This window comes from Diadema setosum, chromosome 20, assembly GCF_964275005.1.
Source record: "Diadema setosum chromosome 20, eeDiaSeto1, whole genome shotgun sequence".
Taxonomy (NCBI): domain Eukaryota; kingdom Metazoa; phylum Echinodermata; class Echinoidea; order Diadematoida; family Diadematidae; genus Diadema; species Diadema setosum.
In genome coordinates this window covers 7,324,133-7,344,579 of record NC_092704.1, presented here as the reverse complement: position 1 = coordinate 7,344,579, position 20,447 = coordinate 7,324,133, and the positions used below count along the sequence as shown (strand labels likewise).

General features: G+C 39.1%; 1 protein-coding gene across 1 annotated transcript in view; it reads right to left on the bottom strand.

The window, feature by feature from the left end:
• LOC140243249 (integrin beta-1-like) overlaps positions 1 to 18,911 on the bottom strand; it is a 48,542-nt gene extending 29,631 nt beyond the window's left edge. The window contains exons 1-3 of the mRNA XM_072322920.1: positions 18,769 to 18,911; positions 11,689 to 11,780; positions 2,808 to 2,903 (exon numbers count right to left, since the gene is read on the bottom strand). Coding sequence (XP_072179021.1) covers positions 2,808 to 2,903; positions 11,689 to 11,780; positions 18,769 to 18,880 — 300 coding nt within the window. The 5' untranslated portion in view covers positions 18,881 to 18,911. The remainder of the gene's footprint in view (positions 1 to 2,807; positions 2,904 to 11,688; positions 11,781 to 18,768) is intronic.
• Positions 18,912 to 20,447: the final 1,536 nt, after the last annotated feature.

Here is a 20,447-nt window from a genome sequence, read left to right as displayed (position 1 = left end):
ACATTATTAGCATCCATTGTAACAAAATAATATCTGCGCTCAATACAATTATAGGTGTTATGATTATGGAGCGTTGATCGCGATAGGTTTTAGTGTTGTACTGTCGCAGTACAGTAGCAGCAGCAGCAGCAGCAGCAGCAGCAGCAGCAGCAGCAGCAGCAGCAGCAGCAGCAGCAGTAGTAGTAGTAGTAGTAGTAGTAGTAGCATTAATAGTTAATGAAGTAGTAGGATATAGTAATACATGTACAGTGGCATCAGCAGCAGAAGTAGAAGTAGTAGGCCTTGCAGTAGCAGTAAGAGTAGTCGAAATAGTAAAACAATGTAAGCAAGGAGATACAAGGCGAGACTCGCCTACTAGGCCTACCTCCTTGGTATAAGCAGTATTAGGTGCATTATGGCCAGGAGACATTGTAGCAGTATCTGATTATTTCTTTGCTTCTCAGATTTCATCTCGTATTTATCTTCCATTTCAATAGCACACGCGCTCTTTCTTTCACGACGGACTCTGTTTATACCTCGAGGATTTATTCGCATTAGCCGTGGGCTGGCTATGCCTTCGTTTCGTTGCATACTGAATATCCGAGCATATCCGAGTGTTCTTATAGTCTCAAGAAGGACTCGCAAGCTCCGTGCTCAGGAAGCGCTCGTTCGGGACGGCATCTTTATCTTCTTCCCTCACACCTGCGTCTCTTTCGCAGGGGTTTGACGCTCGAGCTGCGTGGATTAATCCATCACCGACGGAGGTATATTTTTTGCCGCGCCAAACCGAGGAGCCAATATCAGCGACCATCTATCAGCCGTAAGAGACGAGACAAAAAAATAAAAACAAAAAAAAAAACAAAAAACACTCTGGTTGTCGTCGCTATCACTGGATCTTCGAGAGTTTGTCACATGCAGTTATCTTCCCTCTGCGTTATTGTTGCTTTTCGTTCTTTCTCCACCCTTTTCTCTCTCCCCTATCTATCTATCTATCTATCTATCTATCCATCTATCTATCTATATATCCATCTATCTATCTATCTATCTATCCATCTATCTATCTATGTATATATCCATCCATCTATTTATCTATCTATCTATCCATCTATCTATCTATCTATCTATCTATATCTATCTATCTATCTATCTATCTATCTATCTATCTATCTCTGTTTACCTATTTCTCTCCTCTCTCTCACTCACACAAACACACACACAAACACAAATACAGATATACTCGTCTATCTATCATATCCATCTATCTCTCTGTATATCTATATTTAATCTAAACATTATATGCATATATATATATATATAGATAAATAGAGAGAGAGAGAGAGAGAGAGAGAGAGGGAGAGACAGCATGAGACAGACGGAGAGTTAAAGGAAGAAAGGGCGAAAGAGAAATTCAATCTCGCTAAAAACATAGTGCCACTTGAGTGAAAGCTTACTAGCGCTTTCGATGTGTTGAGCGTCCAACAATAATCACTTGCCCGTTCATTGGCATACTTGGGTCAAGTGCTACTTTTGTGGAGGCATGAATGTGTTTTTAGCATATTCTTCTGCACACGCTTTAGATCACTCGATTTATCAACAAAAGTCTTGCCTCTTCGTACGTGATACCAACGTGTCCTCCTGCTGTGTAAATTCCTTAGATTGGAAATCGATCTATATGATTGTGGTCATAGTGGTGAGGGACCAATCCAAAAATTACAATGGGAAAATGCCTGACTTCTAAATCTACTAGATTGAGATTTTTCAGTATAATTTGGGATTTATCTCTAATCTCAATCTAAAGAATTTAGAGAGTGCTTGCAAGTCTGTCCTGTTTTCAGTGAGGAAAGCTAAGCAGCCACGGAATGGAGTATACTTCCTTAAAGGGACTGTACAGTACTGGTTGAGGTAAGGGATTCATGTTTTGAACATTTCTAAGTGAGATAATGAGAAACCTCTTATGAAATTTGAAAGAGCATGTAATTTTAAGAAGGATTCAAAATTTATTTGATGAAAGTTGGTTTTGAATTGGCTGAGATATCAAAAAAAAAGTGACAATAATAAAAGGCGACAGGCCACAACTTTATTAGGATCTCTTTGTTTCACCTTGTTTTTGGATATCTCAGCCATTTCAAAACCGATTTTCATCAAATAAACTTTTGATACCCTTTAGAATTGCATGCTCTTTGACATCTCATAGAGTGGTTTCTGAATATCTCGCAAAACGTTAAAAGCTAAATCCTCACCTCGACCAGAACTGTACACACCCTTTAAACTCGTGTAACGCTATACAGCAAGTTAACAAGACCAAGACCTTAAAGGGATGGCATAGTTTTTATTTTTGTGAGATAATGGGAAACCTCTTATGAAATATGAAAGAGCATGTAATTTCAAAGAAATCCAATGTTCATTTAAAGAAAATTTGTTTTGAGACGGCTGAGGTAACTAAAACAAGCGATAATAATAAGAGATGGGACCCACCTTTTATTAGTATCTCTTTGATTAACTTCATTTGTGGATATCTCAGCCATTACAAAACCGATTTTCATCAAATAAACTTTGAATTTCTCTCAGAATGGTATGCTCTGTAATATTTCATAAGCAGGTTTTCAGTTTAATAATTTCAATAATAATAATTATAATAATAATAACAATGGTAATAATAATACCAATAATAATAACAATAATAATACCAACAATAATAATCATAATAATCATAATCATAATCATAATAGCAATAATAATAATAATAATAATAATAATACCAATAATCATCGTCATCATCATTATCATAACATCACTAGTAAAATCAATGACAGCAACGATAACGTTACCCCTGGAGTTTCTTTAACGGTTTCTGGGTTCGTTATATTTGTGCATCCTCCACTTTGCAACTGTTGAAGCGTATCGCACCGGCGACCAGTGAAGACCTGCAATAAGTAAAATGAAACAGAGAGAAGAGATAATTTGGGTTACCATGGTTACATAAACAGGTGCCTACTGATATCTGATAATTAATATGTGGCTTCCGTGCGCTTTGTCAGTGCCCATTTACTGCTGATTTCTGTCGACAATGTAAAATTTCTTCATCTTGAATCAGACTACGAATCTTGACGATTATGTCGTACTGTTATGTTGGTAGAAAGCACATTGCAATCATGGTATTTGTTTGTTTGTTCGTTCGTTTTGTTTAGCGAACAATGAATCATCGATATCAATGCCAGCATCAAATTGATTATAAACATCAATTATAGTGCCTATAGTAAATAGTAATAGGCATTATAATCATAATTACTATATCAACACCAAAATCAATAATCTGAGAACATGAATTATTGACTACATTAATCGTGGGAAGTTTGTGTTAACCAGCTATCAAGGAACAATCTCTGGCAGCCGTTGTCATATCAGTCATCACAATATCTATTACGAATGATTAGCACAGTGAAATTACCACCAAAAAATCAAAAACTAAAGGACCGTGGTATCTATTCTCCAATTATTATCATCTAAATGTTTGAAAACAATTATTATATATGAAAGTATATATTTTCTATGTAGAGAACTGTAAAGACAGTACTTGAAGTTGAGAGAAGTTTGTTTGTTCTTTGTTTTAATTTTCCATCTGACAAGATGGCTGTACAGCTCATATTCAGCTGCATTAGCTGGTCTTCCATGGGGTCCATTTTTTCGGGGGTGAGGGTGTGTGTGTGTGTGTGTGTGTGCGCGCGCGCGCGCGTGAAGACAAACTCAAACACACACACACACACACACATCAAAACACACTCACACGCACATAACCATGCATACATAATAAATATTGTATATATATATATATATATATATATATATATATATATATATATATTAAAACAACAACAACAAATCTGCCCCAACATTCCGTTGTATAGAAATAAGAAATAATGACATACAACATACACAATTATTTCTGGCAGCTTAGTAATCATGATAAGGAAGAAACCGCAGAACAAGGAAGTAATCTCAACAAGGCTCTGTCATGACAGTTGAGTGTAATGCAGAGGACTGGAGTAGGACTTCCTCTCAACATTCTCCTATACATAATCATAGTCGGAACATAATGCGCTTTGGTTTAATGGTTAATTCCTGGAGCGTTGGAACTATGGACAAACGATGTCTTAGGCTGTACACTTCAAAGTGTGCACTGATCTCGTTACATAATTTCCGACACAGTGATAATTCTGAAGGGACCTGTGTAATATGATTCGTGGAAAAGTTCGTGCGTCATATGCCGTGTTCTATTTCAACCGTGTCCAATCCCTCACTCACTTAGTTTACGCAATCAAACAAATTAATGACAGGACGACATTAACAATGAAATTATCCGTATCCAGTAGATTAGAAGGACGGATGTACGCCGAGAAAAAAAAAATCAAACCAACGACTGCTTTACATATCAACAGAAGCTGGGCGCAGCTGGTGATACGTAGACGTTCTAAATACTTATGCGTTTATTCATAAACAAAAATATGAAGAGTTTGGCTGCAAAACGTGTTAAGTGTCGTTCTTAGAAATAGTCGATCTGATGCCTCACTTGCCACATAACAAGGCACATTCTTGAAATTATGGAGTAAAATATTTCATATCTTCTCATTATTTGCCTTGTTTTTTGTCAGCTTCAATAAAAAATATCTCCAATTAATAAGAATGGAGTTAACCCTTTTGTCATCAAAATCTTTATATCGATTTATCTATTTATTGTCCCATTTATTTTCGTGCTAGAAGTGGTAGAAACAGAAAGACAGAGAGGGAGAGATCTTTTACTTGTTGCTCCTATTCATACAAACAAATCGTTCCCCTGTCACCTAAGAAAGGTATACATAATAAAAACTACTTGCTTTACAGAAGATTGGTGTGTGTTGTACGTGTGTATGTAACTGTGTGTAGGGTGGGTGGGGAATGGATGGAAGTAGATTGACAACGTGAACGTGGTGACGTCGTGTTGCAGTCATGAACACAAAGTGGTTTAACCCTAACTAGGCCGGGCTCTTTAGGTAGTTGATAGAGCCGGGGGGGGGGGGGGGGGGGGCTCCCAGGCCCCCCCCCCCCCCCTCCAGATCTCGGCCGTCGACCTTGCGATCGCGACGAAAATTGGCACACACATTGCCTATGATGTAATCTAAAATACCTTGAAGTTAATTTTTCAAAAAATTGCTAATTTATGCATAATGATGCATAAATTATGCTAATTTATGCATAATGATGCATGAAATCAGACTATTTGGTATAAATCACAAAATAAAGCTCAAAACAGGCACATTTTTTGTGTAAATATTCTTTTCAGTGTCCTTAGCAAATGTAATAAAAAAAATTGTGACATCAGAAAAAATTCTTAAGTATTTTATTGTGTTTTTTTTGGAATTTCTTATATATTTCTTTGTTTTTTGACTTTATGTTTTCCATTGTTTTTTTTTTGATGAAATTTGTCCGCGACATCGCTCCGAACAAGAAAATATGTTATTCATTGATTTTAGTCAATAAAACACCAAAATAATCATGCTTTTATGAAATTTGCCTGCAAGCGCAGTTTGCATTGAAATTGTACACGAATTCACGTTTTTGAGCAATTTTTGGTCTGACATGCATGTACATATTTATGCGTAATTTCAGAACCACGCGCCCGGGCGTCGCAAATTTGGTGTCAAAAGATGCGGGAGACTCGAAAGAAAAAAGTCATGAAATGTCGCGGCGATAGCTATTTGCGATTGCGATACATCGCGCGGAACGTCGAGGGGGGGGGGGGCCTCGGAGCCCCCCCCCCCCCCCCCCGGCCTAGTTAGGGTTAACTTCCCTGAAGGAAAAAAAAAAAAAACCGCCGTGAAAGTGATTGACACTTTCCTTTTACTGTCTGCCTAGTATATATATCGATCACTCGTTGAGTTGATCAGTTCTGTCGCCGAAGATGTTACGACTAGCCTGACGTCCAGACTTGTTTACCTTCTTATTTTTGCTTTCTTTTCTGTCCCTTCTCAAATCTGTTACGTCAAACTGCAAAATATTACTTGATGTGATTACAGGATGTGTAACTGACAGTCTTCCGAAAAAAAAAAAACACGAACCGCTGCACATACATGAGACGCGTTTGTTGCAGATGCCGAAGTAACGGGAATTTTTCAAAAGAAAAACAATAAAAACGGACAAGAAAGGCAACGTCTTGAACAAAGATTATGGTGAGGCGGCCAGACGAGTGGGTGATCACCGATCGACATCGACGAGAGTGCAAACACAGCGGCGAAGAGGGAGCGAGCGTGGGACGTCAACGGAGTGACAAGAGGAGCAGTGACACAATATTAGCCCAACAGATGATGCGAACACGGATGCATTTAACTTCAGTAAACTCATCCGGCACGAGAAAAATCATGAAGTTGACTGTTTGAAGTTGTCACTGTGATGCTGGCCCCTCGATGGTAATGGACAGATCCGAACTCAGCGGGTAGACGCCCGCGTCGTAAACTTTGCGTCCCTCCAGACTTAAGACGACGACTATACCACGGGTACATTTTGAAGTTTTATACGAAGACATTTTAGAATCTCGCCTCCTAACTTAGCTCACCACACATGTCCTCCATAATTCTATTGTCGTTGTTTTTTCCTTAAACCGGTCCCTTCTTCGATCACGACTTCCGACATTATTCCTTTGCATTAAACTAAAAAAAAAAAAAAAAAAAACAGAAAGTTTGAGGAAAAGCCGGCGATCCATTGACAAGCTACACGGATTTTTAAAGTTTGGCAAATCTATACACCGTCCTCGATGGATATGAATTCTACAGCAGTTCGTAAAGTTACAGTAATAGCATGATGTTGAGAAAATAAAAAGAAAATTCCACATATTTTTTTTTCTTTTAGTGTTTAACATGATGTGACTGACCTCCTTCGGAAGGAAGGGGTGAAATATGTCACCATAAACATATATATGGAAACAAGTAGATGACTGTGTATTTCTAATTAAAACAAACAAACAAACAAACAAACAAACAAGCAAGCAAAAACTCGGAAGGGAACAAGGAAACCAAAGCCAAAATACAGATGTGGATTGAGTGAAACAACAATTTTAGCATAGAAAAAAAAAATCACTGAAAGTTTGAGAAAAATCGGGCAATATTGATTCAAAAGTTATGCATTTTTAAAGTATCGGTGCAGTCATCACTGGATAAGGAGACCACTACACGACATGACGTAACTTTTGGACAACATTAGAAAACATAAGGAGAATTCCCCAAATTTTAATTTCTCTTGAAAAGTACATATTTCTTCTACTTGTTACTGACATATTATGTTAAGGAAAATATAATTCTCCCTGCTTTTTGAAAGAAGTAAATCAAGGAGGTGGAACACAGTCTGTCTTCCACCTCCCTGTGTAAATCAAACGCTTTTTAATTTTGCTAGATAAGTGAAAATATGTAGAATTTTCTTGATATTCCCCTGCTAGAATTAGGCAAAATTTCTTCTAGAGCGGTAAAAAGGCGGTGCTTTAAAGTCATTTTACGTTATTTATCTGCGAGAGGCGCAGATATTCCCTGCGTTCGTGTCTAGCCATCGTATTCAAATATTGAACAGCTTGCCCTATGATGGCATACAGCCTTTGATGAGTGTCACTTTGTCAAACAAAATGGCGTTGGAAAGGAAGACTATGGTCACGATGTAAAGGTTAATTGCTACTGCGATTTCAGCTCTATAAATTAAAGACAGATCAAAAGACCGCAGTAGTGAAACATTTACATCAACTCTCATCTCTATTATGCCCCTCTCCCTTCACTCCTTTTGAGAGAGAAGGGTGTGAAGTTGGCGCCAAATCCAATCGGCAAACGATGCCTCTCGACCATGCGAAGAGGATATTGCCGTTAAGACGGGCCACCTGTTTCTCGCCAAGTGTCCTCCATTACGATCAATCCACCCCCTGGAAACCAATCTGTGGATATGGATTTGCCCCCTTTCAACAGCCTTTGGGCATTGAACACCCCACATATCCTCTCACACCGCCTCTTCATCTGACTTCTCAAGAACTTCTGCTTTTCTGAGAGGGACAGGGAGAGGCGGAGAGTGAGAGATGGAGAGGGAGAGGGCATTGGAGGGAGAGGGAGAAATGGGCGTCTATTCATGATTGAAAAATGTCCCTAGCGTCATCCGTTACCATGGAAACATCGAACGATGGACGAATGGATATACCAGGCTTTTGAGAAGCAATACGAAGTGCATTAAGGATATAAATCTCCCGCCCCCCTTTTTTTTTTCTTCCTTTCCTCTCCATCTCGCCGCTGAAGGGTACAGAAAAATAACCCAGCTGAGTTTATTTCCGTTTGTGGAATCTTCAGCATAGCTGATCAACAAAATATGTCATCTTCTCGCGATACTCTAAACCCACCGAGAGCAACATATCACAATGGTATGGTGTCTGACTGTATAGAGATTGGCCTTCATAAAATGATACGTGTGAACTGATGACGGTTAAGGGGATGGTATAGTCTTGGTTGGGGTAAAAATTCAGCTTTTAAATTTTTGCAAAATACTTAGAAACCACTTCAGAAAAAAAAAAATCTAAAAAGCATACAATTCTAAGAGGAATTAAAAGTATATTTGATGAAAATTGGTTATGAAATGGCTGAGATATCCAAAACAAAGTAAAACAAAGCGCTCCTAATGAACGCTGGGTCCCACCTTTTATTAGGAGCGCTTTGTTTTGAATATCTCAGCCTGTTCAAAACCGATTTTGGTCAAATAAACTTTGAATTCCACTTAGAATTACATTCTCTTTCATATTCCAAAAGGCGTTTCTCATTATCTTAAAAAAAAAAAAAAAAAAATCATAAAAAAATGTAGGAAACCTCAATACCCATCTCAACCAAAACTGTACCATTCCTTGATGCACGCCAGGTCCTTAGCAAGTCGTTTGTATGACGAGATGGAGGATAAGTGTGGTAAGATGGACTCACGGGAAGATATGTATCTATAGTATGATTACTCCTCGCATTCACTTCCATGGGAGGTGAGGTAGTTTAACCAAGGAGGTATGGCATACCTCCTTGGTTTAACAAGTCAACGCTGCGGAGTTCAATCAAGGAGGTATACCTCCTTGGTTCAATAGCATTGTCCCCAGCCACTGATACGCGCATGAGCTCTATGTACAGCAATCGCAAGTGAACGTCCAATCATGGCGTGATATGACACCTGACGTGTACGCAAAAACGGCAGGTTGTCACTTTCCGCTGTTAACTACAGTGACATGGGTTATTCATTCAATAGCATTCCCGTGTGCACTTAATGTCAAAAGCTATCAAAACACTGACAGGAAGCATCCGTGATGACGCTGGAGGTTGTATCATCACTTTGACAGTGCTACGATATCCTATCCCGGATGTATAGCGAGAATGCATTAGAAGCTGAGTACGCGGAAGTGTTGGCAAACGATAGGAATGACAGTTGGGTACACGAGGGACGAAGAGAGAGAAAAAAATCGCATTCACGTTTTAAGCCCATCGCACACTATACGACTTTCGGTCGCACGACTGACCAACTTTGGATCCGAAATAAATCACAAAATCGCCTCAGAATACGCTTGTTTATTTCTGATCCAAAGTCGGTAAGTCGTGCGACGGAATAACTCGTATAGTGTGCGGTGGCCTCAAGAATGAACCAAGCAACAAGCAACCAGCACAAAAAGCGAATGTTGCGCATCTCAGTGACGACAGCAACCCACTTCTTGGAAAGTGACGCGAGACAATGAATTATTTTAAGAAAATGTCAGGGTATCGTTTATAACTACGACGTGAAACCACAAGCTGACTTACAGAATACAGCCAGTGAGTCTGACTGTTGTTTCGTCGTGAACCTCTAATTGCCAATTTGTGTGTGTGCATGTGTGTGTGTGTGTGTGGGGGGTGTATACACACATATAAATGCAATTATTCAAATCGGTTTGAGTACCTATTCTTTTGTTTATATTATGACTGCGACTGTTTCAGTTTTGGCTTGGTATCGCTATGGGATGTAGCTTGTAATCCACAAGGGTGGTATGGCGGAAGTAGTGTGTAACGGAATGCGGTGTCATTGTCATTTACAGTATACAAATAATGACTGCTCTGAGGGGCACAGTTAAAATTATGGGCCCAAGGTGATGTGAAAACCGTAACTATGCCCGAAGCGAAGCTGATGGCATAGTTATGGTTTTCACATCACCGAAGGCCTACATAATTTCAACTGTGCCCCGAATATCAAGCTGTCATTATTTGTTTTATATACCGAAAATATAGATTCCGAAATATAGATACCGAAAATATAGATTCTAGTCTCTCTTACAGCACTCGTAATCAACGCCGATCGACAGCGCGGCGGTCGTATCATTAGTGCGTACATTATGAGTGATCTATGTGTACAAGGTTGCGACTGTCTCCAAACCTATTTACTACAGGGCACAGTTGATTCTATGCCCCGGGCACAATAAATTATGACGTCATTTTGATCAAAAATGGAGCACAGCTATTTTCATGACTCCACTTTTAGCCAATCAGATGAGAGGAATCTACATATGAGGTATACAATACACTCTCTTCCCTTCGCCGTTCTTTTACAAATATTGTACAACATACTGCACATCCTTCATGTCGGGTGGGGTGGTGCTATCATATCCACAGCATACGTTTAATATGCTTCTTTTTTTTAATCATCTCTCCGTCGTTGCTGAAGTAAGTCAAGAAGTTAGTCAAGAATTCATTCCCATCTAACGCGATAGAGTAGCCAGTGGTAGTTAAAGACATGATATGCGCAGGTTGCCGTTGGGTTCAGCGACCCCGCTCACTCAAACGCTGCGACTCCTCTTACCATTATGCACTGTTTTAGGCCTAGGAATATACATTTATAGTCACGAGCATTCTGTTCAATATCGTCCCCCGTGTAGGATCTCATTGCACATCCGAGATTTTTTTTTTCTTTTTTGTCTTCCCATTCGTATTTCCACCACGATCATGGCCATTCAGACGTTGAAAATGTCAAGTATGACGTCCCCCCGGATAATGTTGCCGCCTTCGCCGAGCGCGATGGCGTACATTCCTCTATACATTTCGTGTGGTACATAATGTGGAGAGAAACAACAGCGTGGCACCAAGCCATACCATAATTTTCCTATGATGATAATACATGAACTGATGCTGCTGCTGCTAATGATGATAATAATAATCGTTTGTTTGTTTGTTTTTAATCCAGGGTAGCCTCTTCGGCGTTGCCAATGCTCAACCAGATTTTTGTTGGCTAAGCACTTGTCACGTAAAAGAAATCCAAACTCAAATCCAACATCAACAAGAACATACTCACAATAACACAATCTCTATCCCACTTCTCTTCCCATCCACTGCACCCCCCCCCCCCAAACAAAAAAAAAAAAACAACAACAACAAAGACGGTTATACAATAACAAATGAACAGCAAGAAATTAGTCGAACTGATCACAGAGAATAAGTAATGTTCTCTATGATTGTAATATTGAACAAAACCTAGAATTGGCATGCTAGGAGAAAGTGAGAGCTGTTATGTGACCTTTTCCGCAAATCAAACCCGGTACGAGGCTGATAACTAGCTGTATCGATTCCGGAAGAAGAAGGGGAAAAGTACCAGAAATATACAGAAAGTACCAGAGTACAATATAACAGAGAGAGAAAAATAACAGACCACAAAGTATTTACTCACGTCTGTCGTACACCAAGCACAGTTTGGGTTGACTGAAATGCAGGCCCCGCAGTCTTGAGCTCCTTGGCAGATGGAACTGAGCTCTTCTGCCGCTGTAGAAAGGAAGGGGAAACCAAAAAGGAGAATTAAGAGACATACTGAAGTATTTAAACATGATGCCATAACTATAATCCAAAAATATCAAACAAGCTACTGCATTGGCTTATTGCAATTAGGTGGTGAATACACAAAGGTAATGCTGCACGGAAGTTCCAGTCCACACCATCTTTGATATCAAGATACAAATACATCATACCTCAGCCATCGCTTGATAGTGGAATATATCATATGTGTGCACCAAGTACTAGTATATTGTTTGCTAATATGTCCACAACACCATGTTCTCTCATGGAATATCAGCATTTTGTAATCACAAACGATACCAAACGCCAATAATAACCATGCGACGACCGATAATTTGTGGACTCCAGGCTCAGATGAGTTAAAGTCACAAGCTGAGTGTATGTGTTCTCTCTCCCCTCCCTGATACATACATACAGACATACATACACACACACACACATACATACATACATACATACATACATACATACATACATACATACATACATACACACATACATACATATATGCCTACTCTGACAGTTGTTGGAAGGTTCGAGCTTCATGATAGTTTGAAAAGCTTTGTGACGAGTAAAGGTTTCGAGTGGATCAATGTCCCGTCGGGACAAATAACCTCACTCCTTCACTCCTTCAATCATTATCATGCCAGTATAATCTCCTGATGGAATATCCAATGTCTTCTGTGCTCCGCCAGCCAGTCTATACCATGATGTACAAATATGTCATTCGTGCCGCTGATATCCATTATCAGCTTTGATGTCGTGCAGAAGTAAAGTTATCTCCTTATGGACTGTTTACTTGATAAGTTGTTTGGTTTTTTTAAATTTATAAATGCCCTGCTGTTCATTTTGTTTTTGCTGTCAAATCTTTAAAACCTTCAAAACTAAAACAACAACAACAACAACAACCCATGCAACAGACGTCAGACTCACGTCACACCTCACCCGACGAATTAAGGAAATCATCAATCTAAGTTCTGCTCGGAGTGAGGTCAGTCGGAGCTTGGTCATTTGGCAATTAGATCGATTGGCCCTTGCTTCTCAATAATGTCTAATCCAAGCCGTCCTCCTCGCTTGTCCGAAATGAAGTCAGTCCTGCAACTGTTATATTATTTTCTCCCCGGACCTAGACCGAGTCAAGATGGACTCAAGTATATTCCTGAGGTTGATCGTTTGCGCTTAACATCCTCACTACAGAGTAAAGAGTTACTCTTTTGTCATTTCACCGATTTAAATATTAGCAAGTTTATAGCGACTTTACGTATATAAAGTGAATTTATCATTTTTCATTGAACATACAAGTAGATTTAAACAAAATGTCATCACACTGTCAGTCTATGAGCATAAGTACATGTAAATTTAAATAGAACTTCAAGGCAAGGGCATATCGAAAGAAAAAAAAAACGCGATCTAGACAAATGAGAGTACGTGCATAATCGATATATGCTATCTAGTTGAAAATCATGAAGAATAATTATATTTTCAAAGATTTCCACGCTCAAAAATTAGGATTCTGTCGACAAAAGCTGCCGCGCCAGACCTTCATCACTGATACACAGCACGCCATTCTTCCCATAAACTGAGCAAGAAAGAGACTTGGCGATATATTCACCACATGCAACTCTCAGCCATCGCAATCTTCATTCCAAATGGGAAGTATACATACACTGCGGTCTACTTTATGTTGCTAATTGATATGGAGTGTACATGGGTGCATGAGTGAAATAACAAACAACCAAACGAATAAACAAAACAAAAAATAAACAAGCAAACACGATGCAGCTAGATATTTAAAACTAGATTTCTTTTCTTCACAATCTATTCCCAATTTTTTGTATGATATGCTTTGTAACTTATTCGCATCGATGAAAATGAAAATGAATAAAGAAATGAAAAAAAAAACATACTTGATTATGGGCGGGCCTCTTGAGGGAAAAAAAAATCTACAACCTACAAACCACTTTAGAAGAAGAGATTAAAAACATCTATTGAGTCTTGTTTCCGTAACTGTGAACTACTAAATAAGGTTATCCGCAAGTGGCGACACTATTGTGTCACCAAAACAATATTCAAGAATGTATTCTATCAAAGTCAATACGTAATTTGACACACTTAGAGTACAAGCTTCGGTTTAATTACTTTGACACAATTTACTTTTTCTTTCGGTCAAACTTTCGCTAATCTCATTTGTATCTTGCAATCAGTCTCTTGGAATGTATCCCCAAACAAGTGACCCTTTCAAGTGATAACCACGTTCATCCTTTTACGAAAAATTCTAAAACCACTTTCCCTTTTTACAGCTAAATATCAAATAGAGGAATCAAAACAAACATCCCGAAACCCATCCACGAAGTTTGTCCATTTTTTTTTTCTTTTTAAATCAAGGCACTTGATAGTAAAACTATAACTGATACCCCTACAAGGAAATGGAAAGTTCCGACTGGGCACGTATGAATGAAGTAAGTAATAGATGGGGATTAATGGGTCCGAAAATGAGTGTGTCGTGTCCCTCATGGACTTCATGATGCGCCGTTGATCATCCTAGATGACTCAGCAAATGAAGGGGTCATCTTTTCTCCTTTTTCTGTATACTGTGACAAGCTCCCCGTATCCCATCAACACAATATTCTGTCCCGTGTGCACTGTATCTTCTCGCAAAAGGAGAACCACTTACCCCCACCCTCATCCTTAAAAAAAAGGGTGGATGGGAAATAAAGATAAAGCTCTAAAACTCAAATCAAAGGATGTGTCTTTCGTCGATCCGGCCTCCCATCTTGTTCCCCCCAGTCAGGCGTTCCTTTACTACTACACTGCATGTATTTGCATGCATGACGGCCCCGTCAGCCATCATCCACCAGTTCAAGGTTGAGTGATGCTTGAGATTATCTGCGCCACCTTTTCGGCGCTCACGCGCGGAGCTAGGAGGAGGATAGTTTTCGTATAGGTCACACTACCTGTGATAAACAACCAGCAACTTTCCGGTTACTGTTTTTTACACCCCTCTTCCGCTTCTTCCCTTCTTTTTCCTATTATTCCCTTCATACGCTTTATTTACGTCTGGCTTTGCAGTTTGTTTGTTTTTTTTTCAGGATATATGAGCTAACCACTCTTTGCTGTTAATATTACGTTCGACCACCATACATATCATTGTTACACAAACTGCATGGTGAGCAGTAGCATAAAGGATGAATTATAATGTAGGGTATTTATTTGTATCGTCGAAAAATGTTTTACACTCTGTGTATATGATTTTTCAAAATGATGAAGAGAGTGGTAATAGACTCAGTCAAGTCTAACTCAACTCAACTTATTGCCGAATTCCCTCAGTAAAACACACATATACAAGTCAACCCCATCCATTATACCCCACCAGTAAAGAAATTCTAACAAACAAGATGGACCTAATGCTTAATGATTAGACTTTTGAGGGTCATATATCTGTCTTCATCTAATGGTAATAATACACAGTAACAATAAGTGTGTAATCAAAATAAAGATAAGTAATTTTAAGCCAGTTATCAGTCAACGGGTCATTTTTGGTAGATGAAAAACGAGTCTTCTCATTTTCTTTCAACACAAACCTATCCCCCACGATACAATGCATCCTTTATATAGATATACAGTGCGTTGTCGCTTCGCAAAAGTAATGTGCAATTTTTGGTAACGTTGCGTTGGATGAACCACATGCTCTCAGGCAATATACTTTGAAAAAAAAGTCTAGCTATCAGCTTTTTCCTCCTTCTTGATACTTCCTCGTTCCTGTCTAAGAAAGCCATATTAACATCCCGTTGTATAATAATTATGTAGTCAAAGCTTTTGAAAACGAATATGAATGTAGGCCTGCACGTTGCCCGTATTACCAGGGAGGTGGAACCACCTCCCTGGTATTACGTAGAACTTGTGTTACTTATCCTTGAAATGTATATCCCTGTGGCTGGTAAACAACCAAAGGCCACACCAATGATATAGCAAGGCAGTTTACTTGATGAAAATCTGTTTGCAATGGCTTAGATATATACACACAAAGGTAAAACAGAAGCGACCCTGATAACAGGATCCGTTGGGTCCCACTTGTAATTACGATCGCTTTGTTTTGGATAGTTCAGCCATTTCAAAACCAATTTTCATCAAATAAACTTTGAATTTCTCTTAGAATCCTTATCATGTTCTTCCATAATATATCAGAAGGGGTTTCTCATTGCCTAAAAAAAAAAAAAAAAAAAAATCATAAAAAAAAAGTTGGGAATCTTTAACAACGTTGCGTTGGCGTGCACGAGGTAAGCACGATCATGGAGCTATCTCCATGTATTGATTATGGCAAAGCAGTCCACGGAGTTGGAAAGGATTCTAATTTTAGTTGAATAAACAGTGCACCGGACTGCAGAACTGTTATACGTGCGTTTAGACACGAACGCGTTACATACTTACATGTTTGAAAAGCTTTCTATGTTTTTGTTCAGGCTTTCATAAGCAGGGAGGTGTATTAAGCTGCGAGGATTCACACAGGAAGCTAAACAAAGCAGGATTACGAACTAGTTCGAGTTCCGCTGGGAGATCTATTGCAAAAGGTCACAGTTAAGCGTCAGGTTGGATATTCACGACTGTAGAGGGTCTAAGTGTCACTTTAAAGCGCAGCAAAACTCAATGAACGCAGTTCAAGGACACGTCAGCAAAGTGGAAAAAAGGGTTTGACATCCGCCGGAAGTAAGAGTGTCGATGTGACCTCACAGGTAACACGACTGGAAAGTCTCTGCAGCGGTTACAATAGCTTGCAACATGGCTGGGTCTTCTGTACAGTCCTCGTCCCACAGAATCTATGACGTACTACGGATTCACTCACTGCCCCTTTCCCCTTGATGTTCTTTTTAGATTTCATATGCTCGATTAAGCATGTTATTATATATGAATATAATATCAATATATCAATATATAAATGTATGTATATGATGCCTTATCATTTCATTTACAATACGAAAGCGAAATGTATCCAATACACATACAAGAACGTATATATATAATATACATATATATATATATATATATATATATATATATATATATATATATATATATATATATATACATATATATATACATATATGTAATATATGTATATAATCATTATATATTATGTATGCATATGAAATATTTTCATATTTAAAACATACTAAAAGAGCAGCTGACATACTTCCTTCGGAATGCAGCGGGGACGTTTACTTTTTTACAAAATAAATTGTTAGAATTCTCTGACCATATCACAACTTGTGGAAGTATTCCTATTCAGCAAAGAACTCACACTGATTCAGAAAAAAAAACTTTAAATATTCGTAATTTCCTGAAATATTTTCTTGAAACTACACTCATGTGTTCGTCTCACAATTTTGCATTCACTGAGTCGATGTATAGCTATAGTTGGAGGAAATATATACCCATAGGCCCTAATGGTTTTTACATATAACAGGTGGGTTACAACTAAATATTTTGCGAGTATGTCCTGTACACTGGGTTTAGAAAGTTGGCATCAGTTCTTCTATATGAAACCATACTCGAGAGACAGAAATCGCTCTTCCAGTTAAACTTTCAAATCCTGGTTGCAAATGAGAGTGTGGTGCACTAATTGTTCATTGTTTGTTTGTTCTTTTGTCTTTTTTTACACTCTTCTCCCTGCTGGAGAAGGTATATTATGAAGTATTTATATCATACTTTATTGCAGGCACAATCGTATTTATGTTACTTCTTTGTTCCATTGTCTTCTTTGAGACACCTTCGTACCACAATAATGATCATGAACATTTGTGTTTATTACGTAGTGCCTATACTGTAGTTTGTAATGTGCAATCCAAACACGTGGTTATATACATACAAATGGTTAAAATAAAATACTCAATTGTATTCTTATTTTCTTTCACCAGATCAAACTTTGATGAAGATCGTGGACATTATGAAATAACAATATTGAGGAAATATTTGTAATTGAACATAAAGTGTTGATCGCAGTGTTGGCCGAAAAACTGATACAGAATAAGAAAAAAAAAAAGAAGGAGAGAGAGATGAGCAAAAAAAAAAATGTACGAGAGAAAGAGATTGTGCTCTATCGCTTTTTACATCGAGTGTGTGATTGAGACCGGGCGAGCCCGATGGCGAAGAACCGATCTTTGGGTCAAATCCCATTAGCGCCACGGTGGCAAGTTACGTGTTTCATCGTTCTGTGAAACTTCGTTCCGAAATTCGAACTCTAATTTGAGCGGACGTACGTGTATGGTGGCGTGTAAAAGTCTGATTTAGCCCGTGGGGTGCATGTTTCCTCACCTGGAATACGTAAAACTAGTAGCAATGCTGAGCGTATGCGATCAGCTCATGTCCTGGTAATCAACCCTCTGCGACACAAATACCACCAGGACAATTTCCCCTGACAAACAATCGAATTCCACTTCCTCATTAAAAAAAAAAAAAAAAAAAAAAAAAAAAAAAGTTGTTCCGGAGCTGAGATGCATATGGAGTTAACAGTGCGATATGAAAACTTAATGTTACCAAAATTAATGACCCTTCAATATACAATCAAAATACAGACCTACATGGTGGCGTGTAAAAGTCTAATCTTGCCTATATGGAGTGCTTGTTTTCTCATCTGGACAGTGTGAAACTAGTCGTACATACGATCAGCTCATATCCGGGTACTTAACCCTTCGCGACAAATCTACCATGACCAGTATCAACAGGAAAATTTCCCTTGACAAACAATATTTCCTCGAATTCCACTTCCTCATAAATATAATGTGTGTTCCGGAGCTGAGGTGTATATGGAGTTAACAGAGCGATATGAAAACTTAATGTTACCGAATGACCCTTCAATAAACAGTCAAATAGAGACCTACAAAGGATATTCTACTCACTGAAATATCTACATTCACGATTTCTTTAAAAAAAATGAAAATAAATGTGGTAAATTTGTTCTTACTTTGTGCATTAGCTGTGGGTACAATGGACAAGCTGAGAGCACACACCGCTAGGAAGGCTGTCCACGAGTACCCTGTCCTGTGGGGCATCCTGACCGAAAACACCTCCCGCATCTTGGTGAGATGGAAAAGCAAAAATTCAGCTGTCTGCTGCAACTGTAGTTAAGTGAATAGGCCTACCCTCCTCCGGCTAGGTAGCGTGGACCCGTGCGTCCCGCTGCCCCTTGAAAGCTCGAGCACAGGCAGTAGCCGTCTTCTGCGTTCCCCAGTAAGTATCTGCAGAAAAAAAAAACACAAGCAAGAAACAACATTGTGAAAACATTTAACATGGGGGGGGGGGGGGCAACGTGTAGTCCAGCTGTCGTCGGTTAAAATGTTATTTCGCAAACGATATACTACCCACCCCCACCCCCTCAGGCGGTCAATCATACACATACTTGTATGCTTGTTCCAGATTCCTAGCCCTTTTAGGGATGGAAGTGGGTCACGATTGTGACCCCCTACGACAGGATTTTGGAAGGGAAGTTGTAGAAACAAATCAGCCCTTAAATGAAGGAAGAGTTCCGATGTGAAGAGCGTCCACAATTTCACTCCTTGCGTGAACAAAAACTGTCCTCTACAAGCATCGACATAAACAATATCATTATATGATAGCGAAACGCAGGACACAAGCTAAAGGAAGACAAACGTGCGTCTCATTACATTACGCTGATTGGATTTCATGTCCAAAAAAACTCATAGTCATCAAGCCACGCCTTGTATCTTATGCATCATCAATTCGTTCCCTTTTTTGTATAAAAGTACAGATACGCTTTTTCTATATTTTCCTCATTCGACCTTGGCGAAACCCTGTAAAACAACTTCTGTAGCAGACGAAGCCAGACGGACTTTTTTTTTTTTTTTTGGCCTGTGCAGATCTGTATTTTCGTGAAGAATCAAATTACACGAGCGCAACGGTTTCGAAACTAGTGTTTGTTTGTTTGTTTTGTTTTGTTTTTATTTTACAAGAACTGGAACCTGGTCCAAGTACGAACAATTCCGATAGCTTTGATTTTTCCTATGTGCATACACAGAAACATATAATGCACAGACACATATACTATCTCATACTCTGGGTAAGACTAATGAAGAATCGAATTTTCTGCACCTGAAGCAACGTGTGAGAAGCTCACGAGAAGAACCCTGCTCTCTGGACAGTTACAAGGTTGGTTCCATAGATGCAGTTGTTTGGAAGCCACAGCTAAAACAAGTAAATCCAGCTACGTTGAAATAAGGCACCCGTATCTTCGCTCGTAGATCCTGCCCTTTTCTGAATCACAACACGGCCTACTCATCAGCGATGATACACGATCGGCTAGCGATGGAAATAGATCCTCCCTAAATTTAGCGAAACCTTTAATCAAACCGAGTCAGAGCGGGCTTGTTATCCGGAGCCTGCGCAGGTCTGTAAGAATCTGTGGCTCTACAATGATCAACACCTTCCGCGTTAGACAAGGATCGCTGAGTGAGGGGAATCCCGGAAGTAAAGGAATGTGCAGAGGGGGAGAAAGAGAGGGAGGGGAGTGGGCGAAAGAGATAGGGAGAAAGGAAGGGATGGTGGGGGGGGGGGGGAGAGAAGATACCTTAGGAGGAGAGCCAACTGACGGGAGGGGGAAACTTGAAGACACTCTACATAATATTA